Genomic DNA, 23,195 nt, shown 5'->3' on the forward strand with positions numbered 1-23,195 from the left:
GGTGCACTGACCTGTCCAGCCCCTATCACAGATCATTGCTACCTTCTATTCTCCTTTGTCTTCCTGCCCAACTTTCCAGTCCTTAAGGACAGAGATCAAGTTGAATGTCACAAGGTCCCCAGGAATTGGCACATAATAAGTGTTCAACACATATTAGTTGGGTGGACAGATAATCTCTCCATCTGAATGTAATAGGGTGGGACTTAGTGACATCTGTGAATCCAAGCAGGGCTGGGGTCCATTGGGGGGGGGTGCTATAACAGAGGGACACGGGGGCTGAACCAGACCTCTAGTTCAATGCTGGGACACACCTGCCACGTTGATGAGACATCAGCTCTGGGCTTTCAAGAACTGTGTGTGTGTGTGTGTGTGTGTGTGTGTGTGTGTGTGTGTGTGTGTGGTGGGACAGGGGTTTGAACTCTGGGGTTCTCCTTGCAAAGTAGGCACTCTACTGCTTGAGCCATACCTCCAGTCCTCGAGGACTTTTCAGTTTGGATCCAAATCAATGTTCACGTTGGTTCCTAGTTGTGCATAATTTTGTACGCTTTTCTTAAAGTGGGGGGTCCCCCAAGTTGTATAGACTTCAAGCCCCACAAAACCTGAATCTGGTTCTTCTTTTATTTTTTAATTTGAATTCATTGTCAACTTCTAAAAATTTGGAGATTTCATCTTAAAAAACCCAATTTTCTGGTTTCCCTTTTAAAAAAAAAACCATAGAAGCCCTAGTGCCCCTGGCCATAGAGCCAGTGAGTACAGCACCTGAGGCTAAGCCTTAGACCCAGCAAGTACCTTCCAGTTCTCCTCAAGCTAAGTGATTTTATCTTATTTATTTGTTATTAGAAGTGTCAGTGCATTCTGCCTCACCTTGTGGCAACAGCTTCTCCTGGGTAGTGAATACTCTTGAAAACCAATGCAAATGCACCTTCCTGAAAACACAAGAAAGAAAGTGAAGGACAGCTCACTCTGGCTAGCCAAACCACTGCAGCCTGCTGCCCCAGCAGGCCTCCCCTGGCCCTCTACAAGGAAGGCAGTCCTGCTTACTTGGACAGCTGAATGCAGGGGCAGCTTGTGCAAGATGAGGTCAAGAGGGAGAGCAGAACAGACCATACCGCACTAAAGACCAGAACTTGTGAATTTCATTGTGAGCAGCAGAAGCCATACCTGCCTGTCCAAGCTCACAAAGAAACCATATCGAGGATGTCCAGAATTGAGATGAGCTGGGTGGTTGGTGCAGTTAGAACCCCAGGAAATGAAAACCAAGGCCAGGGTGCCCTACCCTGAGCCTTAGGATGGGACCAATTCAGGGAGCAGCTGTGAGGTTAAAGGGGCTCATCGAGAAAATACATTATTAGTTCAACACATGGTAGAGTCTGGGATCCAATCCTGATTCTATCCCTTAACTGGGCAACACTTCAGCCTTCCTTGTGCCCCAAAATGAGAGCAGTCCTGCTCTCTGACGTTGTGATTATAAAGCTGACGTATTGTAGGTGCTTAGATCATTTTCTGGTCCCTAGAGAATCCCAGAGAAATCTGAGTTGTTGTTATTGTTACTATTATTATTTCTATGGATATGATTGTCATTTGCATCATATCTGCATCTTGGCTTGCTGATTTGTGTAAAGCCATAACTAGAATATAGTTCTCCTAGTTCTTAACTCCAAATGTTCTTTCTACTTAAATTCTTAGTTTGAAATTCTCCCCTACATCTGACCATCCTGTACTAATTTACTATGACCTTGGTAGATGTCAGTTATGTACAACCAGCTGTAAACCTGAATTTCCGGGTGAAATCCCCAAGTTTTGGAATCCTGGGAAGACCTAAGGCCCTGTGCAGTCAGCATGCTATGTCCAGCTTGCTGACTCAGCCACATGGCCAGGGGAACCCAGGGTCAGTGTCCCTAGGTCTCAAAGGGCTTTTTAAACTGACCAGAATGAAGAGGCTTCAGGCAGACTCTGAACAGCCTCATATTTTCTCTGCTGCGTTGTCAAAAATGAAGAAGGAATGGATAGAAGTACACTTCCTATTGTTCTCTACCCAAAAGAGTCCCATGTTGCTTTCAGGTACAAAAAGTCACAAGTTTAAAAGCAGCATTATGGGGAAGGTATTTCCAAAATTTAAAATTATAAATAGAAAAGAAGAAACACTGTGCTGCGATACCAAATTGGTTTACTGCACATTACAAAATTTGTTATATTGTACATTGAATACAGTTGTCTTTCCATAGCTGCGGGGTTTTGCACCTGCAGATTCAACTAGATGAGGATCAAAAATATTCTGAATGGGACTATGGGGTAGTAGTAGAATGATTGCTCAGCGTGTGTGAGGCCCTGGTTTTCATCCCCAGTACCACACAAACAAAAAAATCTGAAAAACATGTTATGCTAAACAAAAAAACAAAAAAAACCATGTTATGTTGTTGCTGATGTGCACTGTGTCGTTAGACCTATGATGCTACATCTGTACTGAACACGTATAGACCTTTCCCGTCATTAGCCCCTATACAGCACAGTTTAACAACTATTGACATTGCACTTGTAATCTAGAGATGATTTAAGTAATCTAGAGATGATTTAAAGCATACAGGAGGTTGTGCACAGGTCATATACAAAAACTATGCCATTTTATATAAGTAACGTGAGCAGCCACAGATTTTGATATATGGGGGGCCCTGGATTCAATTCTCTGATGATACTGAAGGATGACACTTTTGTTTATTAATATGCCCTCTAAATTATGGACCCCCCCCAAAGGAGGAGGTCATAGGTCAAAGAATTTGGATAGTAGACCACATTTTAAATAAGACTCTGAAAATACTCACTGAAGGATGATAAATTTAAGCCACAGTATGGTGCCCATAGCAACAGCTGACTGAAGATGTCCTGGATTCTGGGCCTTGAACACTATCTCCGGGCTGCCATGGCCTTGGAGGAGTTTTGGATGCCATGATGCCCCAGAGGATGGGCTTGGGAGTATCTGCAGCCCTTTCCTCCTCCTTCTCTACCCATCCCATGTAGGCCTGTGCAGGCCTCTACCTCCTTCTCCAAGGAGGGGCTTCCCCTTGGACAATCCCCCCAGTGTGTGCTCCCTTTTGTGGGGGGCTTTGCCTCTTGGATTTAGCCCTTTGGGACTTCACCAATTTCTCTTGCTCTCTTTCCTGGGCCCTTCCCTTCAGCCTACAGGTGTGCTGTGATTTCTTCTGTCACAAACACAATCCTTGCTGGGCGCTCCAACCATCTCTTGCCCAGAGCCATTTCTTTGGGCCCATTTATAATCAAGCATCTCATAAATCTGCACCTGCTGGCTCTGCTTCTACTTTTCTTCCCTCCTTCCCTCTTTTTCTCCCTCCCTGTGTCCTTCCTTCTTTCCCTCCTTCCTTTTCCATTTAGTAAGAAGTTGTGGGCATTCCTCCCCTGCGGCCAAAAACTACTTTACCAATAAGGAGGAAAATCTACGATTTTAAATCTCCAACATCAGCTAAATTCATGTAATGTATGTAATTAACAGTGCACAGATTTCAACTGAAAATGTGACAACATCAATCACCATGACTATGTTTATATGCACAACCCACGATTGTGAAAAGCCATAGATTATAAGGTTGGTCATCATCCCAGAGGTGTTGAAATGAAGCAGGGTTGGGCTTGAGGTATGGCTCAAGCAGTAGTACAACTGCCTTGCAAGAGAGAAGCCCAGAGTTCAAACCCTAGTCTTCTTCCTCATACCCCCGAAAAGAAGCAAGGCACTTTTTTTTTGAAGGTATGGGTTTTGAACTCAGGGCCCTGTGCTTGTTAGGTAGGCACTCCACCTTGAGTCACACCCCTCCCCAGTCCTAAGTGAGGCACTTTTTGATATTTACTACCCAAACCATAAAACTTCTGTGAAATCTACAGGGAAATAGCATCTTTCCTCTTCAGTACTTTGTGCAAATTTGCATAATAAAAGTTTATAAAAAATGAATGATTTAAACAGATGGGATCTGTAACTCACCAACTGCTGAATGACCCTCTCAACCAGGGTTGAAAATGTAATGTCCTTAGTTTCTCTGTTATCAAATACGTATTTAATCAGCTTGGCAATGGTCTCCGTGTCTGTTTCTGACTCAAACTCATAGCCTTTGCTTTCCTGGAATAAGAGGTTGGACATGAGGTGACAGATAATGGTCATTGTGCAATGCTGGCCTGGCCAACTTCCTCTAGTCCCTTAGGATTTTACTTAAGGCGGGAACAAAGAAAACTGGGAAAGGACAAAAAATGTTTGCCAGAATTGCACTGACAAACACTTCTGAGTCATCCCAGTATTCTCTGAGATCATTCCTCTTTAGAAGCTTGTCTTTGCCATTAATCTGGATATTGCAAAATAACAGCAGCCCAAGTGATAAAATATGTTGAGTCAAAACCACCCACATCCCAACTAACACCGCACAACCTTTCGTACTGTGGACACTCACCGTCTGACTTCCCACCCACATTCCATTTGGTGTATGAGTCCACAGTGCAGCTACTTTAATAAAACCAAGTTCATGTTATTTTGATTCTGTGAATCCACTGGGGCCCTAGAGATAAATGCTAATGCCTTATTTGTTCCTAAACAAGATCTGGATGTGGTGGCTCAGCTGGGGCTGAGGTTCATGCAAAATGTTGTGACATGGCCAACAGTGGGTCTCACACAGCTCCTGCATTTGTTTTTGGAGAGAAATGAACTGGTTGGGAAGTTTCTGGGAAAAGACCAATACTACTCCATTTTAATGTTACCCAGGGGAAGCCTTACCAAAAATTTCCTCAGGTCTTTGTAATTTGTGATGATCCCATTATGGATGACAACAAATTCTGCAAGAAAAGTTTAGAGAAGAGAGAAATGCTACTAAGTCAAGTCACATGCAAAGGAAAATGATTTGATAGCTTGAAAACTCTGCAAATTCTGCTCCTACAAAGACTTCTGTTGAGCAAACTTCGTTGGCTGTGATTAAGGCTGCACCAACCTGACCATGCACAGAGCTCTTACAAATGGTCTTAGAATATTATCAAACAGGCTTTGGCATTTATGTCAAAGGATGCATGATCAACCCTTCGTTATTCAGGGAAGATTCCAGGCATTCCTCTCAGGCTTTAGCTCAAACAGATCACAAACAGGCCACAGATGGGCTTTGTTTGACTCATGCTGCATCATGAAAAAACTGGGTTACATTTTTTTTTTGAGTTTTCACTTTAAAATTATTAGGAGAAAAAAAGCTGGAAGTTCTGGACTCACTGGACTCTTGAACATTTCTATGTGACCACACCACGGCTCTGCAGCAGGGTCTACCTGTCGTAGCTTCTTCCACTTCCTCTGAGCACCAACCACTCACCTTGGATCACTCCACGTACAGGTGGAGCCCCTGAAAGATTCTGGGAGGGCAAGGAATGTGTCTGCCTCAGTCACTGCTGCACTGTCTGAATGAATAGCTGATGGAGTAACTCAGGGGACAGGTCTGAGGCCAGCCTGAGAGTTTGAGGGCAGGGGAAGAAGAAGTAACCGCCTTTTTTCTTTATCCTAGATGATAGATTATTTTCATTTTTTTGAGACAACAGGGTCTTGGTAGGTAGCCCAGGCTGGCTTGGAACTCACAATCTTCCTGCCTTAGCCTTCTGAATGCTGGGATTACACGCGTGTACCACCATGGTCGGCTTAGAAGATAGACCTTAAGATCCAATAGCTTCCTCAGGATGTTCTAGATGTTAGATGCCCTTCATAAATATTGATTCTTGTTCAGGGAGTCCTTTTATCTCCAATTCAAGTTTTTCTTCAGTTCAGGAGAGATTTCTCCTGTTACATTTGGAAACTTACCTGTTATTTTTCTTTATGTTCACCATAACTTCCTCTCTGTTTTTAAGAAATCCTATTTTTTGTTTATGAGGGGTCACGTAAAAAAATTAATGGGTTTGAATAAGGAAAGCCTGTGATTAAAACAGTGTATGCATGTATCAAAATATCAAATGGTACCCCAAAAATATGTACAATTTTAATGTTTTTGCATGATAGTTAAAACATAAATCTTAAAAATTAAGTAAAAAGAAAAAGAAAAGCCCAGTTTCAGCAGATGTTCTGACTACAGCTGAACTGTGCTACAGCTTTACATACTTATTTTTTTATAGTTCTGTTTGTTCTGATCTCTTCTTGGAACAGAAATGGTCTCTTCTTTTTTGGCAGTGCTGGGGTTTGAACTCAGGGCCTCACACTTGCTAGGCAGGCATTCTATCACTTGAGCCACTCCGCCAGTCCCCATCTCTTCTTGGGAATGCCAATTATCCACATGTTGGACCTCTTTTAACTGCCTCTATACCTATCTCCCTCTCCAGTTGTTTTTCCTTTCTGTATTATGGCATTATTCCCTTACATTATTTTCTTAATTTTGTCACATTTTCTTTCCTCTTAGTCTATTGTCTTATGTGTTCCCTTGAGTCTATTTTTTTTCAAACACTTCTTTTTTTTTCTTTTGTATACTAGAGATGGAACCCAGAGTCTTGTGCACGCTAAGCAAGTGCTATATCACTGAGCTATACCCTCACACCTGCAAAAAACATTTCTGTGTAATTTCCTTGTAAGATGCAATCACTGATTATAAGACTTCCTTAAAAGCATTATCTTTAGCCATTGCTGATGAGTCATTGAAGAAATTTTACAAATCTCTGTGTTGTTTTGTTTATTTCATTGGCTTTTTTGGAGACAGGATCTTGCTATGTAGCCCAGGGTTGACCTCGAGTTTGCAATCCTCCTGCCTCAGCCTCTAGAGTGCTGGGATTACAGGTATGCACCCCTACACCCAGCATGAACCTTTGCATGTTGCCTGTGTTGTTCTGTTTTTCAATTATTCATCCTGAGTCAGAGCATGAGTTTCCAAGTTTGGGTGTAGGTGAGTTTCCTTGGAGCCTCTCTGCTCTGGGAACACAATAGGAATCATTGTCTGCACCCGAAGTGTATGTGGGGATTCTGATGAGGTTCACCTTGTCACTAGGGTGGGTAGCAGGCTGTGGCTGGAGTTGCAACATCTCAGGGTATACGGACTTGGTGCTGTTTTCTCAGCTGCTCCAGGGACCAGCTTCTGCATCTGACTTAAGGTTTGGCTCGGTCCTCAGCACTCTGGGGTCTACTAGGGTGCCTATTCCAGTTGTGGGATGCCCTATTGCTAGGGCATGGGCCAAACCCAAGGAAGAGCCCACAGCAAGATCCTGACTACCCAAAGACTCCGACCATGCGGACACATGTGTATCCCCCCAGCCCTTGAGCTACCTCCAGCTGCTCTGTCCTCCTACTCTCAGCAGGATGCCTTCCTTTCAAAATTGTGGTGAACTCTTTAACGTGCTTTGGGCAGAAGCTCCACCATCCTGCACCTTGTGTTGGGGGTGCTGGTGATTTCCCTTTCCACCTGGTGCTGCCCACCACCCTGGGCACACTGACCCCGTGGATAGAGGACACATGGAGGATTTGTTCTCTCCCTGGCCTGACATCACAAAAGCGAACTGCAGAGATTTGTCCCTAAGTGCCCTCTAAGAAGTCCCAACTACTATTCTGATGTGTTCAAGCCTTATTCTCACATGAGGCTTGGCAACTGCTTACAGTAGGCCAGAGAATGCCTTGGAGGAGGAGTCCTGGGTGACTCCAGAAATCATGTTTTCTGCTGGACACTCTCCCTCATCCTGCCCAGGGTGGGTCATCGGGGGTTCATGATATGAGCAGGCCTAACCTCCTGGTCTATTGGGAGCCCAGATTTTGTCTTAGATGCTTGCCTGCCCTTGGAAGCCTGGGAGGAGTGAAGGGTTAAATTCTCTCTCCATCTTACTCCTCACTGTGTCCGGATGCTGGAGGCCCAACACCCTGGCAACTGCCACAAAGAGCTCCAGACCTGCCATCCTTTCCCCCATGAAAGACCATGAGCCATGGCATGGAGACCCATCCTGGGGGCCCAGGCAAGTGACGGGGGTCTATGAGCTGAGGCAGCACAAGGGGTAGTTGGAAGAGCGAAGGAGCCCCAACCCTACCAAAGACTGCCAAGGGCAATTCCCGTATCCCTGCTCTGTGACCTTGGACCACTGCCAGTCAGTGGAACTCTAAGCCACTGTATCCCCATATCTTCCAGTTTTTTAGGGATGTCAAAAATCTGGATTTTTATGTATAATAATACAATAATTCTCATTTTTAAATCCTGAAACAAGCCAAGTCCAGGACTCTCCTGCTGGGCTGCCATTTTCATTCTCTGTTTCTCCAAGCCTTAAGTGCTTGGCTGCTGAGGCCTCACTACTGGGACTCTGGAGTTGGCACCTCAGACACCAGTCACCATCAGCAGTGTCACCTGCCCTCACTCAGGAACACTCTGCAGGGGAGGGAGGTGGGTTTCACACCATGAGGAAGGAACCCTATCCTTCCCTTTAAGATCCCAGCCATCTAGAACTCTGGTTTCTTGGAGCGAGCAGTTCCCAGGCCCTTCAATCCCTCACACTGTCTGCTATGGCTGGAATATGACTTCCGAGTGTTCCCCAAGGGTTCCTGAGCTGGATGCTTGGTCCTCAATGTGGAGAGATGGTGGCACCTTTAAGAAGTGGGGCCTAGTGGGAGGTTGTTGGGGGGCCTGCTTTCAGAAGAAATTAATGGAGTTCTTGTGGGATCCTGGTTAGCTCCGGAAAGAGAGGGTTGTAATAAAGCAAGGCCACCCATACACTTGGCCCATTCTGTATGCAGCCAGTTTCCTTTTCTGCTTTTCCTCCATGTTAGGATGAAGTCAAGGATGCCCTCACCAGAGGTCAAACCTGTCTGAGGACTTTGACCCTTTAACACTATGAGCTAAATAAATACCTCTTTTCTACGTGAAGTACCCAGCTTTGAGTATTTTGTTACAGCAATAGAAGATGAACTAATGCACTATGATATGCTACTTGTGGGCTGGAATCCAAAAAGCCAGCAGTCCTCATGGTAAAGTGCCATTATTTTCTGTGGGCACTTGGGAGGTCGCAGAACTCAGGGGCCTGGCCGAGTTTGCCTCCTCACGAGGGCACAGGGTCATCTCCTGGGCTTTAGGAAAGATGACATTTGGATTATCTTGGGAAGACAGGGCAGGTGGAAAAGTCAGTTTGAGACAGACATGGAACCCACTCTGGCTAGGCTCATCCTCGACAGACAGTTCAAGGTGAGGCACAACCTCCAGGGACAAGGAAACAAGGTCACGCTTGTCACACTACCTACCATTGCCTTTGTCTGAGCGCTGCGGGTGGCTGTTGACAGCATTGGGGACCCCGTGGGTGGCCCAGCGCGTGTGAGCAATGCCGAAGTGTGTCTCAAACTCCACTTTTAAGTCCATGCTGTCTTGTTCTAAATGAAATAAAAGTCAGTTTGCTACACTTCAAAAGTCAGCACTGACCCGGGACTGTTAAGGTGAGCTGACTTCATTGCACCAAGAGAATCATCTGTGCCAACAGCACGTCTCCATCATCAACCATGCACGTTCCACCTGGGGGGTCTGTCCGATCCACATACCACCCACACTGAAGTTTACTTAGTATTTAGTAGTAACTTAACTCCTTTCTTAACTGAAATAAACCGATCTTAATATGATATATTACTACTATAAACAAAAAATTAGGATCAATTGACAGAAAATGAAATATAAGCACATAAATATTAAAATTTTTAAAAACCTTAGGCCACTGCCTGAAACAAGTCATCCCACACTTTTTGAGATGCAGTTTTACAACGTGGGCGTAAGCCTCCTGCTATTCATCCAAGCTTAGATAAATACTTTTAGTCTTGAAGCTGTTGGAATAAAATATTTTCAATGGCCCGTGCTTCCCCAGCTTCTCCAATGAAGGGCGTTATCCACTCACTGTAAAGTTCTTCATCCAGAGCCTTGACTTTCCCCTTTTTCTTGACCAGCTGAATATGTCTTTCTTTGACTTCGTGATTATTACCATCGATGGCCACCCCTGTAGTTTAGACAGTATTACTTTCTACATTTTAAATTTTCTATCAAAGTGTAATTTATAAACAGCCAAAAGCACAAATCAATGAGTTTTCATAAGTGCACACACTAGTTTGACCCACACCCCGACAGGATACATACACCCCCAAAAGGCAAGCACTATTCACATTTCAATCACAATAGACTGTTTTGCTGGCCTAGAACTTCATAAATTTGAAACCATAAACATTACTTTTATATTGCAATTTAGGTTTTAGTCCTTCGAGGATAGGGAGAGTGATTCTCACACACTTCGATACAAGGTCCATTGGCCCTCCCTATCCAAGGTTTCTGTATTTGTGGAACTAACCAGCCAAGGATGGAAAGTATTCGAAAATAAATGAGTAAAATTGCCTCTGTACTAAACATGTGCACACTTTTTTTCCTAGTCATTATTCCCTAAACAAGACAGTATAACAGTTATTTCCATGGCCTTTCCACTGTATTAGGTATTTAAGTCATCCAGACATGATTTACAGCATATGAGAGGGTGTACAAATGGGTTATGTGCAAATACTACGGCATTTTCTACAAGTGACTCAAGTTATCTGTGGCTTTTGGTATCCCGGGGTCCTGGAATCAATCTCTCATGGACACTAGGGGATGACTGCTTTGCCCACTATTAGGTTACACAGCATTGTCTGTTTATTGTAGTTTTTGGTGCTAGGCGTAACTCAGGGCCTCACCCAGGCTACATCCACGATCTACCATTGAACTTCACCTGAGCCCCATTGCAGCGCTGCTCCCCAGGCTCACTGACCAAAGGAGAACTATACAGTTTCAGAAAATCTATTTTGGAAGAAGAAGCCACAAGGGTGGCAAATACTTCACAGGAAACAGAGACATGTGTGTGTGTGTGTTTAGATCCCTGGGTTTGGCTACCAGGGAGGCACTAACACACCCACTCTTGATGGCAAAGGGCTCATTCAAGGGCTTTTATCCTCTGGTGCTCTTTGCATTAATATACTTTAGCTGCTGTCTCTACTCCATTAGTGTGCCGGCAACCTTTAATCAATCTGACTGCATTCTGTTAAGAACCGATAGGGATATAAAATCAATTCTTCTCTGCAGGCTGCTCAATTAAAAATGTAAGCCAGGCACCAGTGGCTCATGCCTGTAATCCTAGTTACTGGGGAGGCAGAGATCAGGAAGATTGTGGTTTGAAGACAGCCTGGGCAAATAGTTTGTAAGACACACACACACACACCAGGGCTGGTGGAGTGGCTCAAGTGGTAAAGCACCTGCCTAGCAAGCATGAGGCCTTAAGTTCAAACCCCAGTATCACTGAAAAAAAAAAAAAAAAAAACAACTAACTAAATATCCACCTGTTTGGCCCGTGGTGAAAGAAACAGACAGCCATGCAGTGGAGGATTGGGTAGTCATTTAGAGAGACTTTGAGGAAGAGCTTGGACAATGGAAATCCTAAGATAAGGGAAAAAAAGAATCAAAAACTACAGGACTGGGGCTATAGCTCAGTGGTATCTTGTGTGCTTATTAGCATGGGAGAGGCCTCGGGTTCAAATGCTAGCACCAAAGGAGACTAATTATATGTATTTATTTCAAAATTTCATGGTTATGATTAGGGAAAACCAAGAAACATCTATTATACAACAGTTCAACCCTGCCAGTGCCAGACAGTTCCAACACACAGCAGTGACTAGAGAAGAGGCACCAAGATACTGATGGAAAGATGACAGACACACAGGAAGCCAGACACTCTAAACGTATATGACTTGTTGGATTAGAAGCAAGTGTCCATTCAGGGAAACATTGCTACAAGCTGTGCCATCGACTTTCCATCACTTCCAAAATTCCCTCCTGTCCTCTCTCTCAGCATTATTATTGTGCATGTGTAATAAGGACATGTAACATAATGGGGGCCTGATGGAGATATTTTTTAACCCTTGTTCCTTCTCTTCTCTAGATTCAAAAAATATTTTTCCTTGTCTATAATTTTCTTATCTCTTTAATGAACAAGTCTTATTTTTATATTGAAAAGAAATGTTAAGTAGTGCTCCCCAAAATGCCCAGGTTATAAAAAGTCCCACCATCAAGAAAACTGGTGAAAGAAGTAGCTGTGACATAGTGTACCCCAGATCACGAGGTGACCTGCAGCACCTACCTGCTGAATCATAACCCCTGTACTCCAGCCGCTGCAGGCCCTTGATAAGGGTTTCAAAGATCTCCTTCCTCGTACGAGGGACTCTGTAGTTCATGTAGGCAAAGATTCCTGTTGAAAGAGGGGGAAATGGCATATTAAAAAAACACTTGGGGCCAGGCACAGTGTTTCACACCTGTCATCCCAGCTACTTGACAGGATCAAGGTTCAAGCCCAGCCTCAGCAAAAAGCTAGTAAGACCCCATCTCAACCAATAAGCTGGTTGTGGTATTAGATTTCTGTAATTCCAGCTATGTGGGAGGCATAGGTAGGAGGCATAGGAAGGCTCAAGTAGTAGAATACTTGCCTAGTAAGCACTAGGTACCAAGTTCAAACCTCAGTACCACCAAAAAAGGAAAAAACTACAAAGCAACAACAAAAACCCACTTGGATCCTGTTTAGAAGAAAACACTCCTGAAGATGCTAGCAAAGATGGATCCCAGGCTGCCTGCACAGGAAACTGGGGCTGTCCCTGGCATAAGTGAAGAAGAATGGTGCTCCCCTCCTGCTTCTGGAAGGGCGTGTGCTCTGCATTTCTCTGTGACAAGAACACTTATGAACCTTGTGTCGTGCCCCTTAGCCTTGCAACTCCACCACAGAGAATTCGTCCTCTGGATGCACTTGCAGGAGACACCTGTCACAGCAGCACATTCTGTTCATAAAGATTAGCAAAGCATCCCCAAACCCTTGGAGACATGCGAGGTCCCACTTCCATGCATTCTTGGATTTTTGCACAGCAGCCCGGGATGTCATAAGGTAGTCACAGAAGCCCTGTGGCAGGTGGGACAGGAGCTGTAGCCTTTGCTTCCACTTTCTACCTGTCCATATGGCTTGGGGCTTGACTGTCCGTGAGCATACTTTAACAACAGCAAAAGTAAATCCATCTCATGTCCCTTAGCCCCTGGGGGACACTTATTGTCAAGGTAGCCTGGCAAGCCAAGAAGATTTTGTTTGGCTTTATTTTCTGGATTTATAATTCAAAATATTATTTTCTCAGATTGAAGTAATAGTTGTCATGTTGATGCTGTGTTCCAAATTCTTCCACCCCATTAGCAATATGGGCCCTTGATCTACTTCTCTCTTGCCCTGAAATTGTCCCCATCCTGTCATCCCTCTGTCCTTTCATCCTCTTTGTCCCTATTTGGTAAAACTTGCCCACCTTAAAGCTCAGCCCCAACCCTACCTCCCAGAGGAGGCCATCTGTGCTCCAACAGAAGTGCCCCCATCTCTGATGCAAGTCTTGGCATCAAGGGACATTTAGGTTTCCTGTGGTTTGTCTTCCAAAAGTCCATGTGCTGGAAGCTTGGTCCCCAGTGTGGTGGTGTTGAGGTAGTGGGACCTTTAAGAGTTGGGGCCTAGTGGGAAGTAATTTGGTTACGCAGGCTCCACCCTCAGGAACAGATTAATAGTGATATTGTGATATTGGTTGGGTCTCACATGAATTAATTAGTTCTCACAAGTGGGTTGTTATGAAGTGAGTCCTCCCTTGTGTTTGGCCTCTTCTTCACACAGCAGCTCTATTTTTTTGCTTCTTTGCTATGCTGTTATGTGCCAAGGAGGCCCTCACTGGGACACTGGCGCCATACTGTTTGGACCTTTCAGCAACCACAATCATGGTTGCTGAACCAAACAAACATCTTACTTACAAAGTATCCAGACTGGCATTTTGTTCTAGAGACGCAAAATGGACTAAGACAAGGGCACAGGCCAGCACTTACATCTTTCTATTCTTCTCTGTGTCTTGGCACACTGTCCTTGTTCAACAACATATGTGGCACAGAATGACCATAAATCTGTATTAAGGAAAGAAAGCAGCAGCATGGAACATAAAGAAGTTACTAAGCTTCAGGCATATCCATGGCAACTGTCTTAGTCCATTCAGGCTGCTATAACAAAATACCACAGACTAGGGGATTTATGAACAGCAGAAATTTATTCTGCATAGTTCTGGAAGCTGAGAAGTCCAAGATCAATGAGCCAACAGGTTTAGTGTCTTGTGGAGGCCCACTTCCTTAGAGACAGTCGTCTTGTCACTGGAACCTTATGGTGGAAGGATGAAGGCCCTTCCTCATGTCTCTCATGCACCTCCATGACCTAACCACTTCCCAAAGTCCCCGTCTCGTAATGCCATCAGCTTTGGAGAGAAGATTTTGGCATATTAATTTTAGGGTAACATAATCACTTAGACCATGCCAGTAACCAATCTTACTGAAAACCAACTTTGTGCCCAGCACCGGCCACTCCTTCCCACTAAGCTGTCAGTCAAATCTCAAAAGTGTTCAATGTCTTGCTGCCCCTGCAATGAATTGGGTGAAGCCCAAAGATGTTTGATTTCCAATTACATTTTTCTAGGTCAAGAGGAAGATCAGACCAGGATTACAATTTTTTCAGCAATGAGCCTTAACAGAGAACAACCTGCTCACAGATAACCAAGGGCTGACCATGATTATACACTATATACCTGTAGTATCTCCAATCACTAAGAAGATTAAATTCAAGTCTTCCTAGGATATTGGAATGAATGATTAAGCCTCAAAGAATGAAATGCTGTATTCCCACGCAGTAGGCAGGGACCCATCATACCATCAAATTAACTTACTAAAATTAATCTATACACTTTTGGTTAAAAAATAGTACTTAAATTATATTTAGTATGCCTCTACACTGTACATTATGCTGCATGGGATATAGGTATACTATTTGTATGTGTGCAAGCGCACAGATTAAGAACAGGGCTTAAATATAAAAAAAAATATGCACAGGGTGCTTTCAGAGCCGTTAGATGTTTTTCTTTTAAAAATGGCCAAGGGCGGTTTTGACAGTTGGCTATTTCTGTCTTCCTTGTTGACGTCAGGTCAGGTGAGAGGTGCTGAACAGAAAGGCTGTGTGTGCAGTTTGGGTCCTTTCCCAGGGGTGTGGAGCAGCACCTTCCCTGCACAGAAGGGGCCTGCCACTGCAGGCCTATTACTGACCATTAGTGATGCAGGGGCTCACACTTTATACCTGCGTTTCAAACTGAAAAGACATCTGGCTCTCAGATGTATTTTTGTCACCTTACTTATTTTTAAAAAGTTACCTTTTAATATCAACAATAAAATTTTTATATCTTTCTTAGAATATAAATATGCCATAATATGATATCTTATTTTTTTTGACAGTACTGGGGTTTGAACTCAGAGCCTCAAAACTTGCTAGGCAGGTACTTTACTGCTTGAATCACACCCCCAGCCCATTTTATGTCATTTAAAGAGCACAAGTCAATGGATTTTAGTCTACTTACAAAGTGGTACAGGCATTGCCACAATCTATGCTTAGATGAAATTTTTCCTAACTTTAATTTTTCTGCAAACAATGAAAAAGTTCCCTGGGTGATATGGCTAAATTTCAGATAATAAAAGGGTGTACATCTATGGGAGACAGTTATATGAAGGACGGAGCAAATTAATACAGTGGTCTTCCCTTTATCCAAAATTTTGATTTTTCTTTTTCTTTTCTTCAAATATACATACTTGAATTCACCTTCTCCATCACTCTCTTTTATCTCCCCTCCACCTACTTCCTGGAATAGCTTAAGAAATTTTGATTTCTGAGGTTTTAATTATAATCTTTTGATCCTGGTCTGAAAATACTAAATGAAAAATTCTAGAACTAAGAAATTTGTAAGTTTTCAATTGCATACGTTCTGAGTAGTGTAATGAGATCTGCTCCCACATAGGAAGTGAACTATCCCTTTATATATGGATACAGCATATCCATGCTGTATATGCTACCTGCCCATTAGTCACTTGGTAGCTTTCTGTGTTATCAGATCAACGATGACAGTACCACAATGCTTCTGTGCAAGTAATTTATTTTATTTAATAATAGCATCAAAGTGCTAGAGTAGTGATGCCAGCAATTCAGACATACTAGAGAGAAGCTATAACATACTTCCTTTAAATGAAAAAGTGAAAGTTCTTGGGTGAATAAGAAACTAAAAGATATCATAGAAGATTGTTAAGATCTGTGGTAAGAATGAATCTTCTATCCATGAAATTGTGAAGAAGGAAAAAGAAATTCACCCCAGTTTTGCTGCCACAACTCCACCTCAAATTTACAGCTACAGTGCTTGGTAAGTGTTTAGTAGAGGTGTAAAACACACTAAGTTACACGGTTTGGTACTGCCCACAATTTCAGGTGCCCATCCATTGGGGGGTTCCTCATGGGTAAGGAGGGACTATTATAGGTCCATTCTTGGAGTTTTTTAAACTAAACTTGCCTAGCATTCTGGAAATGTTCCAGAATTATACCTGTGCTCATTAAGGGGAGCTGATAGGCACTGCACATGACATAAAGGCCAAGAAAGGTAAGCATCACCAAGTCAGAAAGGATTTTCAATCTGAATTATTTCTAGGAGAGACCCCCCCCCGGCTCAGTTCCCCAGATCCCTCTGCAGTTCCCCTTCTCCCAGCCACACTTCACTGAACACACGTCTGCCACGTCTGTGCGCATGGCACCTCAGATCCACAACATCCTCCCAGGGGGGCATGGGATGTCATCAGAGCCCGAGGTGAGCTGGAACCATTAAAGAGTCCTTGTCCTCAGGACCACCAGAGGTGTCCACACCCAGCCAGGCGGTTACTTGGGACAGAGTTTGAGAGCTGACTTCAGTGAGGGAGGCTGCCAAGGAGTGGTTTTCAAGGTCTTTTGCGCAAGAAGTCATAAATCTCATTTTCAACATGAAATATCTAGTCAGTATTTCTTTCATTAATGGAGCACTGTCTCTTTGCTTGCATAGATCATCCTCTTGGCTGGATTCTCTCTGCACTTTGCCGAACCGAAGTGAATAAAATACCATTTATACTGCTGATTATCAATAGCTCTTATTATTTAAAAATTTTTAAAGAGATAATAAAATAAAACAAAGCTGCTCTCCCAGGAATTTCTCTAGTCAGAATTCCCTCTTGGAATCGCTTTCATTCATAAATAAAAGCTACAGTGAAAATCCATTTTTTAAACCTAGATCAGTAATCAAATAGTTTGACAATAAGTGAGTTTAAATTTGTTAGTTCTCTATGGAAGGCTATTTGTCAGTCTCTCAAAATAAAAAATGTACATGTGTGTTGACCAGAGCAGTTGCACTTTTAGAAATATATACAACAGACATCTTTGTAGAGATGCATGTGTGCTCAGTATTGTTTATGGTCACCAAAGACTGAAGCATCTTGGCAGGGACCAGGTAAGGACCAGTGTAGGTGCACAGAGCGAGGCAAGCAGCTCTTCACAAAGGAGATGAGACTGGAAAGATGAGTTTTGGAAAGCAATTGAAATCTCAAGGTATGTCAAGTGAAGAAAGCAGGGACATGAGGAAGTTATGCAGTGTGGGGAAGAGTTGCACAGTTCCAGTCTTTGCACAGGAACTGGTTTCAGGATGCCCCAAGGTTACTAAAATCTGAAGGTGTTCAAGTTCCTTATATAAAATGGTGTGCTATTTGCATATAACTTACACTCCTCCTCATACTTTTTTTTTTTTGATACTGGGGATTAAACCCAGGGTCTTGCACATGCTAGATAAGCAGTCTACCACTGAGCTACACTCCCAGCCCTCTCCTGACTTTCAATCACCTCTACATCACTTCATTTTCTTGGATTCAGCATAGTACTCTATGTGGCAGATTCAAGTTTTGCTTTTCAGAACTTTCTGGACTTTTTTCCCAAAATATTTTTCCATTCAAGGTTGGTTGAATCTGCAGAATAAAAACATTAGGAAAAAAAACGCTGTGTCTGTATTGAACATGCACAGATGTTTTTTCTTGTCATTATTCTCAAAACAAAACTGTATAGCAAAATTTATGTGACATTAGTTATTATCAAGAATCTAGAGAAGATTAAAAATATACAGAAAGAGGTACATAAATTATGTGAAAATACTATGCCTTTTTATACAAGGGACTTGAATGTCTGTGGGTTTTGATATCCATGTTCCTGAAATTAAATCTCACTGGTACCAAGGGACAACTGTGCTTCCAGAAGGGACTGCAAGACCCAGGGAACAGTGATCTCTGAAAAGGCCAATGAATGTGGGGCAAAAAATTCCTCTTTCAACTGCTTGTCCCCACAGGCCAGTACCTAGTACTTTGCCATATGCTACAATATGAATTAGTTAATGGTGAATGCATAACAGTTATCTAGATAGTGATGAATGCAACACAGCCCTGCTTCACCCCAACTTCCTTTAGGGACAGCCATTCCAGTGAGGGGGTGCTGAGAGCTTGTAGGGACAGTGATGGTGAGGTACTGGGACTTCTAGCTTAACCTCTACCTAGCTCTTCTTTCCCAGGGAACAGAACATCTTGGGCTGTTCTAAACCTTCCCCTGGATCTTCCCTGCCACATCCCTGCCCTTCCCTTTTGCAGGGCCTCAGACGCCAGCCCCAGGCCTGGCCAGACCCTCCTGTCCCTCTATCTTTAGAGCTGGACCAGCCCAACTCAACCTCACTGTGGCTCTCTAGCCCCATTCACTTGAAGGAACAGCAGCCACAAAAGAGCACAAAGGACCACCTGGGCACAACTTCCCATCTGACCCATAATAAGACAGGTCATTCCACCTAGGTTTGGCCTCCTTCCTCCCTGTGCCATCCACTAGCTGTTTGACAGCACTGAGTACTGAGGGTGGCAGCTGATGCCTGTACCCAGGGTCAGATACCTATCTCTATTATCAGCCCTATCCCTTGCTTTCTGTGTGACCTTCAGCAAGTCACTGAATTCCCATATCTCAATTTTTTCCTCCTCCTCTTCTTTCCCCTCCTCCCCTCCCTATCCCCTTCCTACTTCTTCTCCTTCCCCTTCTCCTCTCCCCCTCCCTCTTTCTTTCCCCTCTCCCCCCTTCTTCTTCTTCTTCTTCTCCTCTTCCTCCTTCTCTTCAGTGGTAAGAGGATGCATTTGCTAGGCAGGCACTTTACCACTTGAGTCAGGCCCCCAGCCCTCAATTTTCTTATTGGTGATGACAATACTCACTAGGGTTGTTGTGACAATTCAGTGTCCTCAAAAAGCCCATACGACAGAGCCTGCCCTGTAACAAGTGGCTGTTCAAATAAAACAAGCAAGGGGAGCTTCCTACTCCTAGGATGCTGTTGGCTCAAATGCAGTGTATGCCTGCTATGCATGGTCAGCCCTGGAGAAGTTATTGTTAAATAAAACCAAGGGGAAAACTGTACCATGTCACCATTATCTCTTCTTGGACTTCTGCCCAGGGAAACGATGGTTATGTGTGATTTGGCTGTGACTTGCGCAAGATTTAATTCATCCCATAAACAGTTTCGTGAGGGCCTTGTCACTGTGCTGGGTGCAGCAAGATGTGAGATGGACCTCACAGAGTGGGCCAAGAGAGGACACCAATGCACCAGGGCCTCCCAGGCCCTCAGCGGATTTGCAGGTAGAGAGGCTGGGGGCTGAGAGGTGGGAAGGGGCTTCCTGTGGAATTGGAGGTAAGCAGCAAACAGAGCTGACTCTTTACAAAGTTGGCTTTGTCTCATTCTGCAGGTTTCAGTTGACAGGTTACCCATAAGATCTAATACAGGTCTCCCACTCCTCCCCTTTTAAAGTCCTATAGCCATTTATTTCCCACACAGTATTTGCTCCCTTGTTCCTGTACTGCAGCCCTCATGAGGATGGAGACCTCATCTGTCTCATCCATTATTGTAGCCTCAATTTTTAGCCCAAGAATATGTTAAGTGCTCAGATAAGAGTTTGAATGAATGAGTGCTTGGATACATGAGTGGAGAGAGATGACCAAAGATAAGCTGGGCATGAGACACAGCCATGCTCAGCCCTGCAGAAGATTTGTTTGCTGGAACCCATGAAGAAAGAAAAGGCCAGGAAGGTAGGAACCACAAAATAGCAAGGTGGCACTGCCAGCATTCAGGGTTAACCCCAAGACACTCAAACACAGGCACTTAGGTCCTTCACCTTTCTCACACTGTCCATGCACTGTGATGGTCCCAGGACTGATATGAGAATAGCCTCCTAGACAAATAGACCAGGACCTGGGGAAGGATCCCAAACCTCTGCTGGGTGGGCTACAGGGTAAGTCATTATCAGAGACTTTTACATAGACTTCCCTGTGCCACATCTTTCTGACCTTACACTGTCTAACCCTCACAGTACGCTGTGCAGACAGACTGTGGTTCCTATGGATAGAGAGGGTATTTGACGCTCCAGCGCTCCAGGAAGAGCTTCACAGTCTGGGCTGCTTGATTGTAAGCCTTGGCTCATCACCGATGCCCCAACATGAGCAGAGAATCCTGGCTTAAGGAGGGAGAAAAGCTCCACTCTCTGCCCCTGGGTGAGATGTCCGCCCCTCACTGGTTGGACAGAGTTCGAAGCTGCTCTGGTAAGGCCCAGGTCAGGTGCTGCCTCATGGGCCTCATGGATTCCCTCTCCTCTGGCACACCTCAGGGCACACTTGCTTCTGATTCCACCTTTTGCTTTCTGGGCAGCTCCCTCCTCATTAGGGCTTCGGTAACCACAGCAAGGCAGGCTTCAAATGCATCTCTCCCTCCCCGCAAGCTCACAGCTGCTGTCTTCATCCTGGTATCAACCTCTCCTCCCACTCAACCTCACCCACGCACCCTGATTCCCCATGCCCCTCTGAGGTATCCAGCCTTCAGGTCCCCCTCCCCTTGTCCCCATTCTGATTCCATGTGAGACTTCTTCTGATCTCACCCTGAGAAAGTAATCTTTCGCTTTTCTGAACTCCCTTTTCCATTTTTTCTTTCTTTCTATATACTCCGTTAAATTGGACAAGAATGACATTTTCTATGCAACAGACATTAAAACATCTGAAATTCTCTCAATATACAAAAACGTCATACAATGCAAAAATACAAAATTTTTCAGGAAGCTATTGACACTTGTCTGAAGGTCACTGACAGCAATGGCTAAATTAGTCATGCTGCCAATTTATCTCCAAAGGCTTGTTTAGCACATCAGAAATTTCTTTTCTCTTGATATAAAGAAAAAAAGACAATGAAATGTGTACCCTTTTCCATTTTTTTTGTCCTTTTTCTAAGTTGTCCTTCACTCTACCTCCACTTCTTGCCATTTAGTGGCCTCCACTCCAAAGGATGCCTACAGCTTAGAAGAGGTGTCACTGACAGGTGACAGGAGTTTAAATAAGCCAAGTTGACGGGGCAGTAAACCTAGTCACCAAACCAGTATGGGACAGACTCCTTCCCTTTCTGATTTTCTCAGTTTTTTCATTGAAATGAAGAAGAAAGAAGTCTGGGGTGGGGGTGGGGGCGGGCGGAGTGTGTGCACACTTTCTTTAATGCTTTTTACACTTGGAAATCTGATTGTAGAACCAACAGGGAAGAGGCACAGGGCTTCAGAATTTGGGAGCAGTTCTATCTGTCAAGTGGAATGATAAAGGATGGAGGGGTAGCAGGAGATGCAGCTGTGACAGAGGCTGGGTGTCTGAAAGGGTTGGGCAGGGGGGACCTTGGGGCTCTGCACCACCATCCTTTGCTTCTCAGAATTGAAGGGGCTGACCTTTTTAGTCCATGAACCTAATCCAGATTAGTTACGACTCTAAATCCTAGAGACTACTTCTTGCTTCCTGCCATTTTAGAATTTCCCCAAGAACAGGAGAGTACAGCCAAGTAGGTCTCTATCTCAAAGAATGTTCATAAAATTCCAGGGGTGGGGGGTGGCAAGAAAAAGAGTGACACAGAGAGAGAGAGAGAGAGAGAGAGAGAGCAGGAGGAGGAAGAGGAAGAGAACAGGAGTGTTGGGGAAAGGTGAAGTAAGTCTATTCTTTTGGGAAAGGCCCACAGAGTCAAAGGGGAGAACTGCAGAGGAGACTGTGCTCTCTCTACTGTCTGGTCCTCACTCTCGCAGACTAGAGCAGACCACTTTATCTATGGCAGGATGACAGTTCCTGCCTTCCAGAAGGAATGAGAGGAAAGGAGGAAAGATGCATTCCCACGGCCAAGTTCTTACAGACAGGCAGCCTGAAGGCCAGGCAGGGCCCTGAGCGGACCCGACACATGGCTTAGGGTCGGTAGAGAGATTAGCTCCCCAGAGCCAGCCTAATCTCGCCTCAGGCCTCCTTAGAAGTCCCTGGGTTAAAGTTACCACCAGACAAATCCACCAGACAGCAGTGGATTGCTTCCTGGAGCAAACATAGGACAAGACACTGTTATTTTTAATAGAAGAGTTCCTGATGTCAGTGGCATCTTAGATTTCCCCAAGAACAAAGCACAAAGCAGGAAGTGCTATTTACTCTAAATTTTATTACCAGGAAAAAAAACTTCAAAAAAAAATAGTTTGTTCAAATAGCCAAAATGTGGCTATAGAAGAAGCCCTAACTCTTTTTTTCCAGTGAGAAATGTTTCCTTTGAAAACCAAAAAGAGGCAGATAATCAGATGAAATTGCTTAATTGCTTTTCCATCATTTTCACCTTCAGCATTTTCTCCCCAATTGTTTGTAACCTCCAGTTAATCTCTCGTTATAAGCTAATTTCGCCAAATACAAAAATAATTCCTCCATTTAAAGGCACTGGTTATTAACGCTACAATATTTCGAGACGGTTTCTCCAAATCTGAGAAAGCCCTGACAGTATAAGACCAACCCATGGATGAAGCACCGAGACAGGCAGAAGGGGACAGTGGGGAGGAGGCCAGTGCGGAAGAGGGAGCCCTGCTCTGGGCAGACTCCACTAAGTCCAAATCCTCTACCCAAGAGTGCTGGAGCTTCTAGCACTGGTTTCCAAGAGCTAACTGTGTGTTGTCTTTTCCCAACTGCACAGTCAGGAACCTTACTCACATGGGTGATCTGAAACTAGCCATGGTGGGAGTGTTTACACCACAGAAATCAGTACACCAGAAAGTCTGGTGTTCAACATGCACCAACACATCACTGGGTAGGGGTCTCTATTCCACCCATTTCTACCAGAGGGGCTTGGAGAGGGATCAAGCCAGGCAACCTGACCCCAGGATCTGTGCCCTCACAAACTAGTCCTCCAAAACACGCTATATCTTTCTGAGGAATTCATCTACACACTTAAACGTTAC

The 23,195-nt window shown here is 44.2% G+C and overlaps 1 protein-coding gene and 1 non-coding gene across 5 annotated transcripts in view; both read right to left on the reverse strand.

Annotated features, from left to right (window-relative positions):
* Gfpt2 (glutamine-fructose-6-phosphate transaminase 2) overlaps window positions 1–23,195 on the reverse strand; it is a 51,357-nt gene that overhangs the window by 22,375 nt on the left and 5,787 nt on the right. For 2 of the 4 annotated variants that reach the window (XM_074057477.1, XM_020164195.2), the window contains exons 2-7: window positions 12,109–12,216; window positions 9,853–9,951; window positions 9,215–9,340; window positions 4,769–4,827; window positions 3,989–4,123; window positions 865–926 (exon numbers count right to left, since the gene is read on the reverse strand). In XM_074057477.1, the coding sequence (XP_073913578.1) occupies window positions 865–926; window positions 3,989–4,123; window positions 4,769–4,827; window positions 9,215–9,340; window positions 9,853–9,951; window positions 12,109–12,216 (589 nt within the window). The remainder of the gene's footprint in view (window positions 1–864; window positions 927–3,988; window positions 4,124–4,768; window positions 4,828–9,214; window positions 9,341–9,852; window positions 9,952–12,108; window positions 12,217–23,195) is intronic. The other 2 variants (XM_074057478.1, XM_074057479.1) reach the window with 1 other exon arrangement.
* On the reverse strand, window positions 21,033–21,162 carry LOC141418349 (small nucleolar RNA SNORA19). Its single transcript, XR_012443006.1, has one exon. It is a non-coding gene; the product is annotated as a small nucleolar RNA SNORA19 (small nucleolar RNA).

This window comes from Castor canadensis, chromosome 16, assembly GCF_047511655.1.
Source record: "Castor canadensis chromosome 16, mCasCan1.hap1v2, whole genome shotgun sequence".
Taxonomy (NCBI): domain Eukaryota; kingdom Metazoa; phylum Chordata; class Mammalia; order Rodentia; family Castoridae; genus Castor; species Castor canadensis.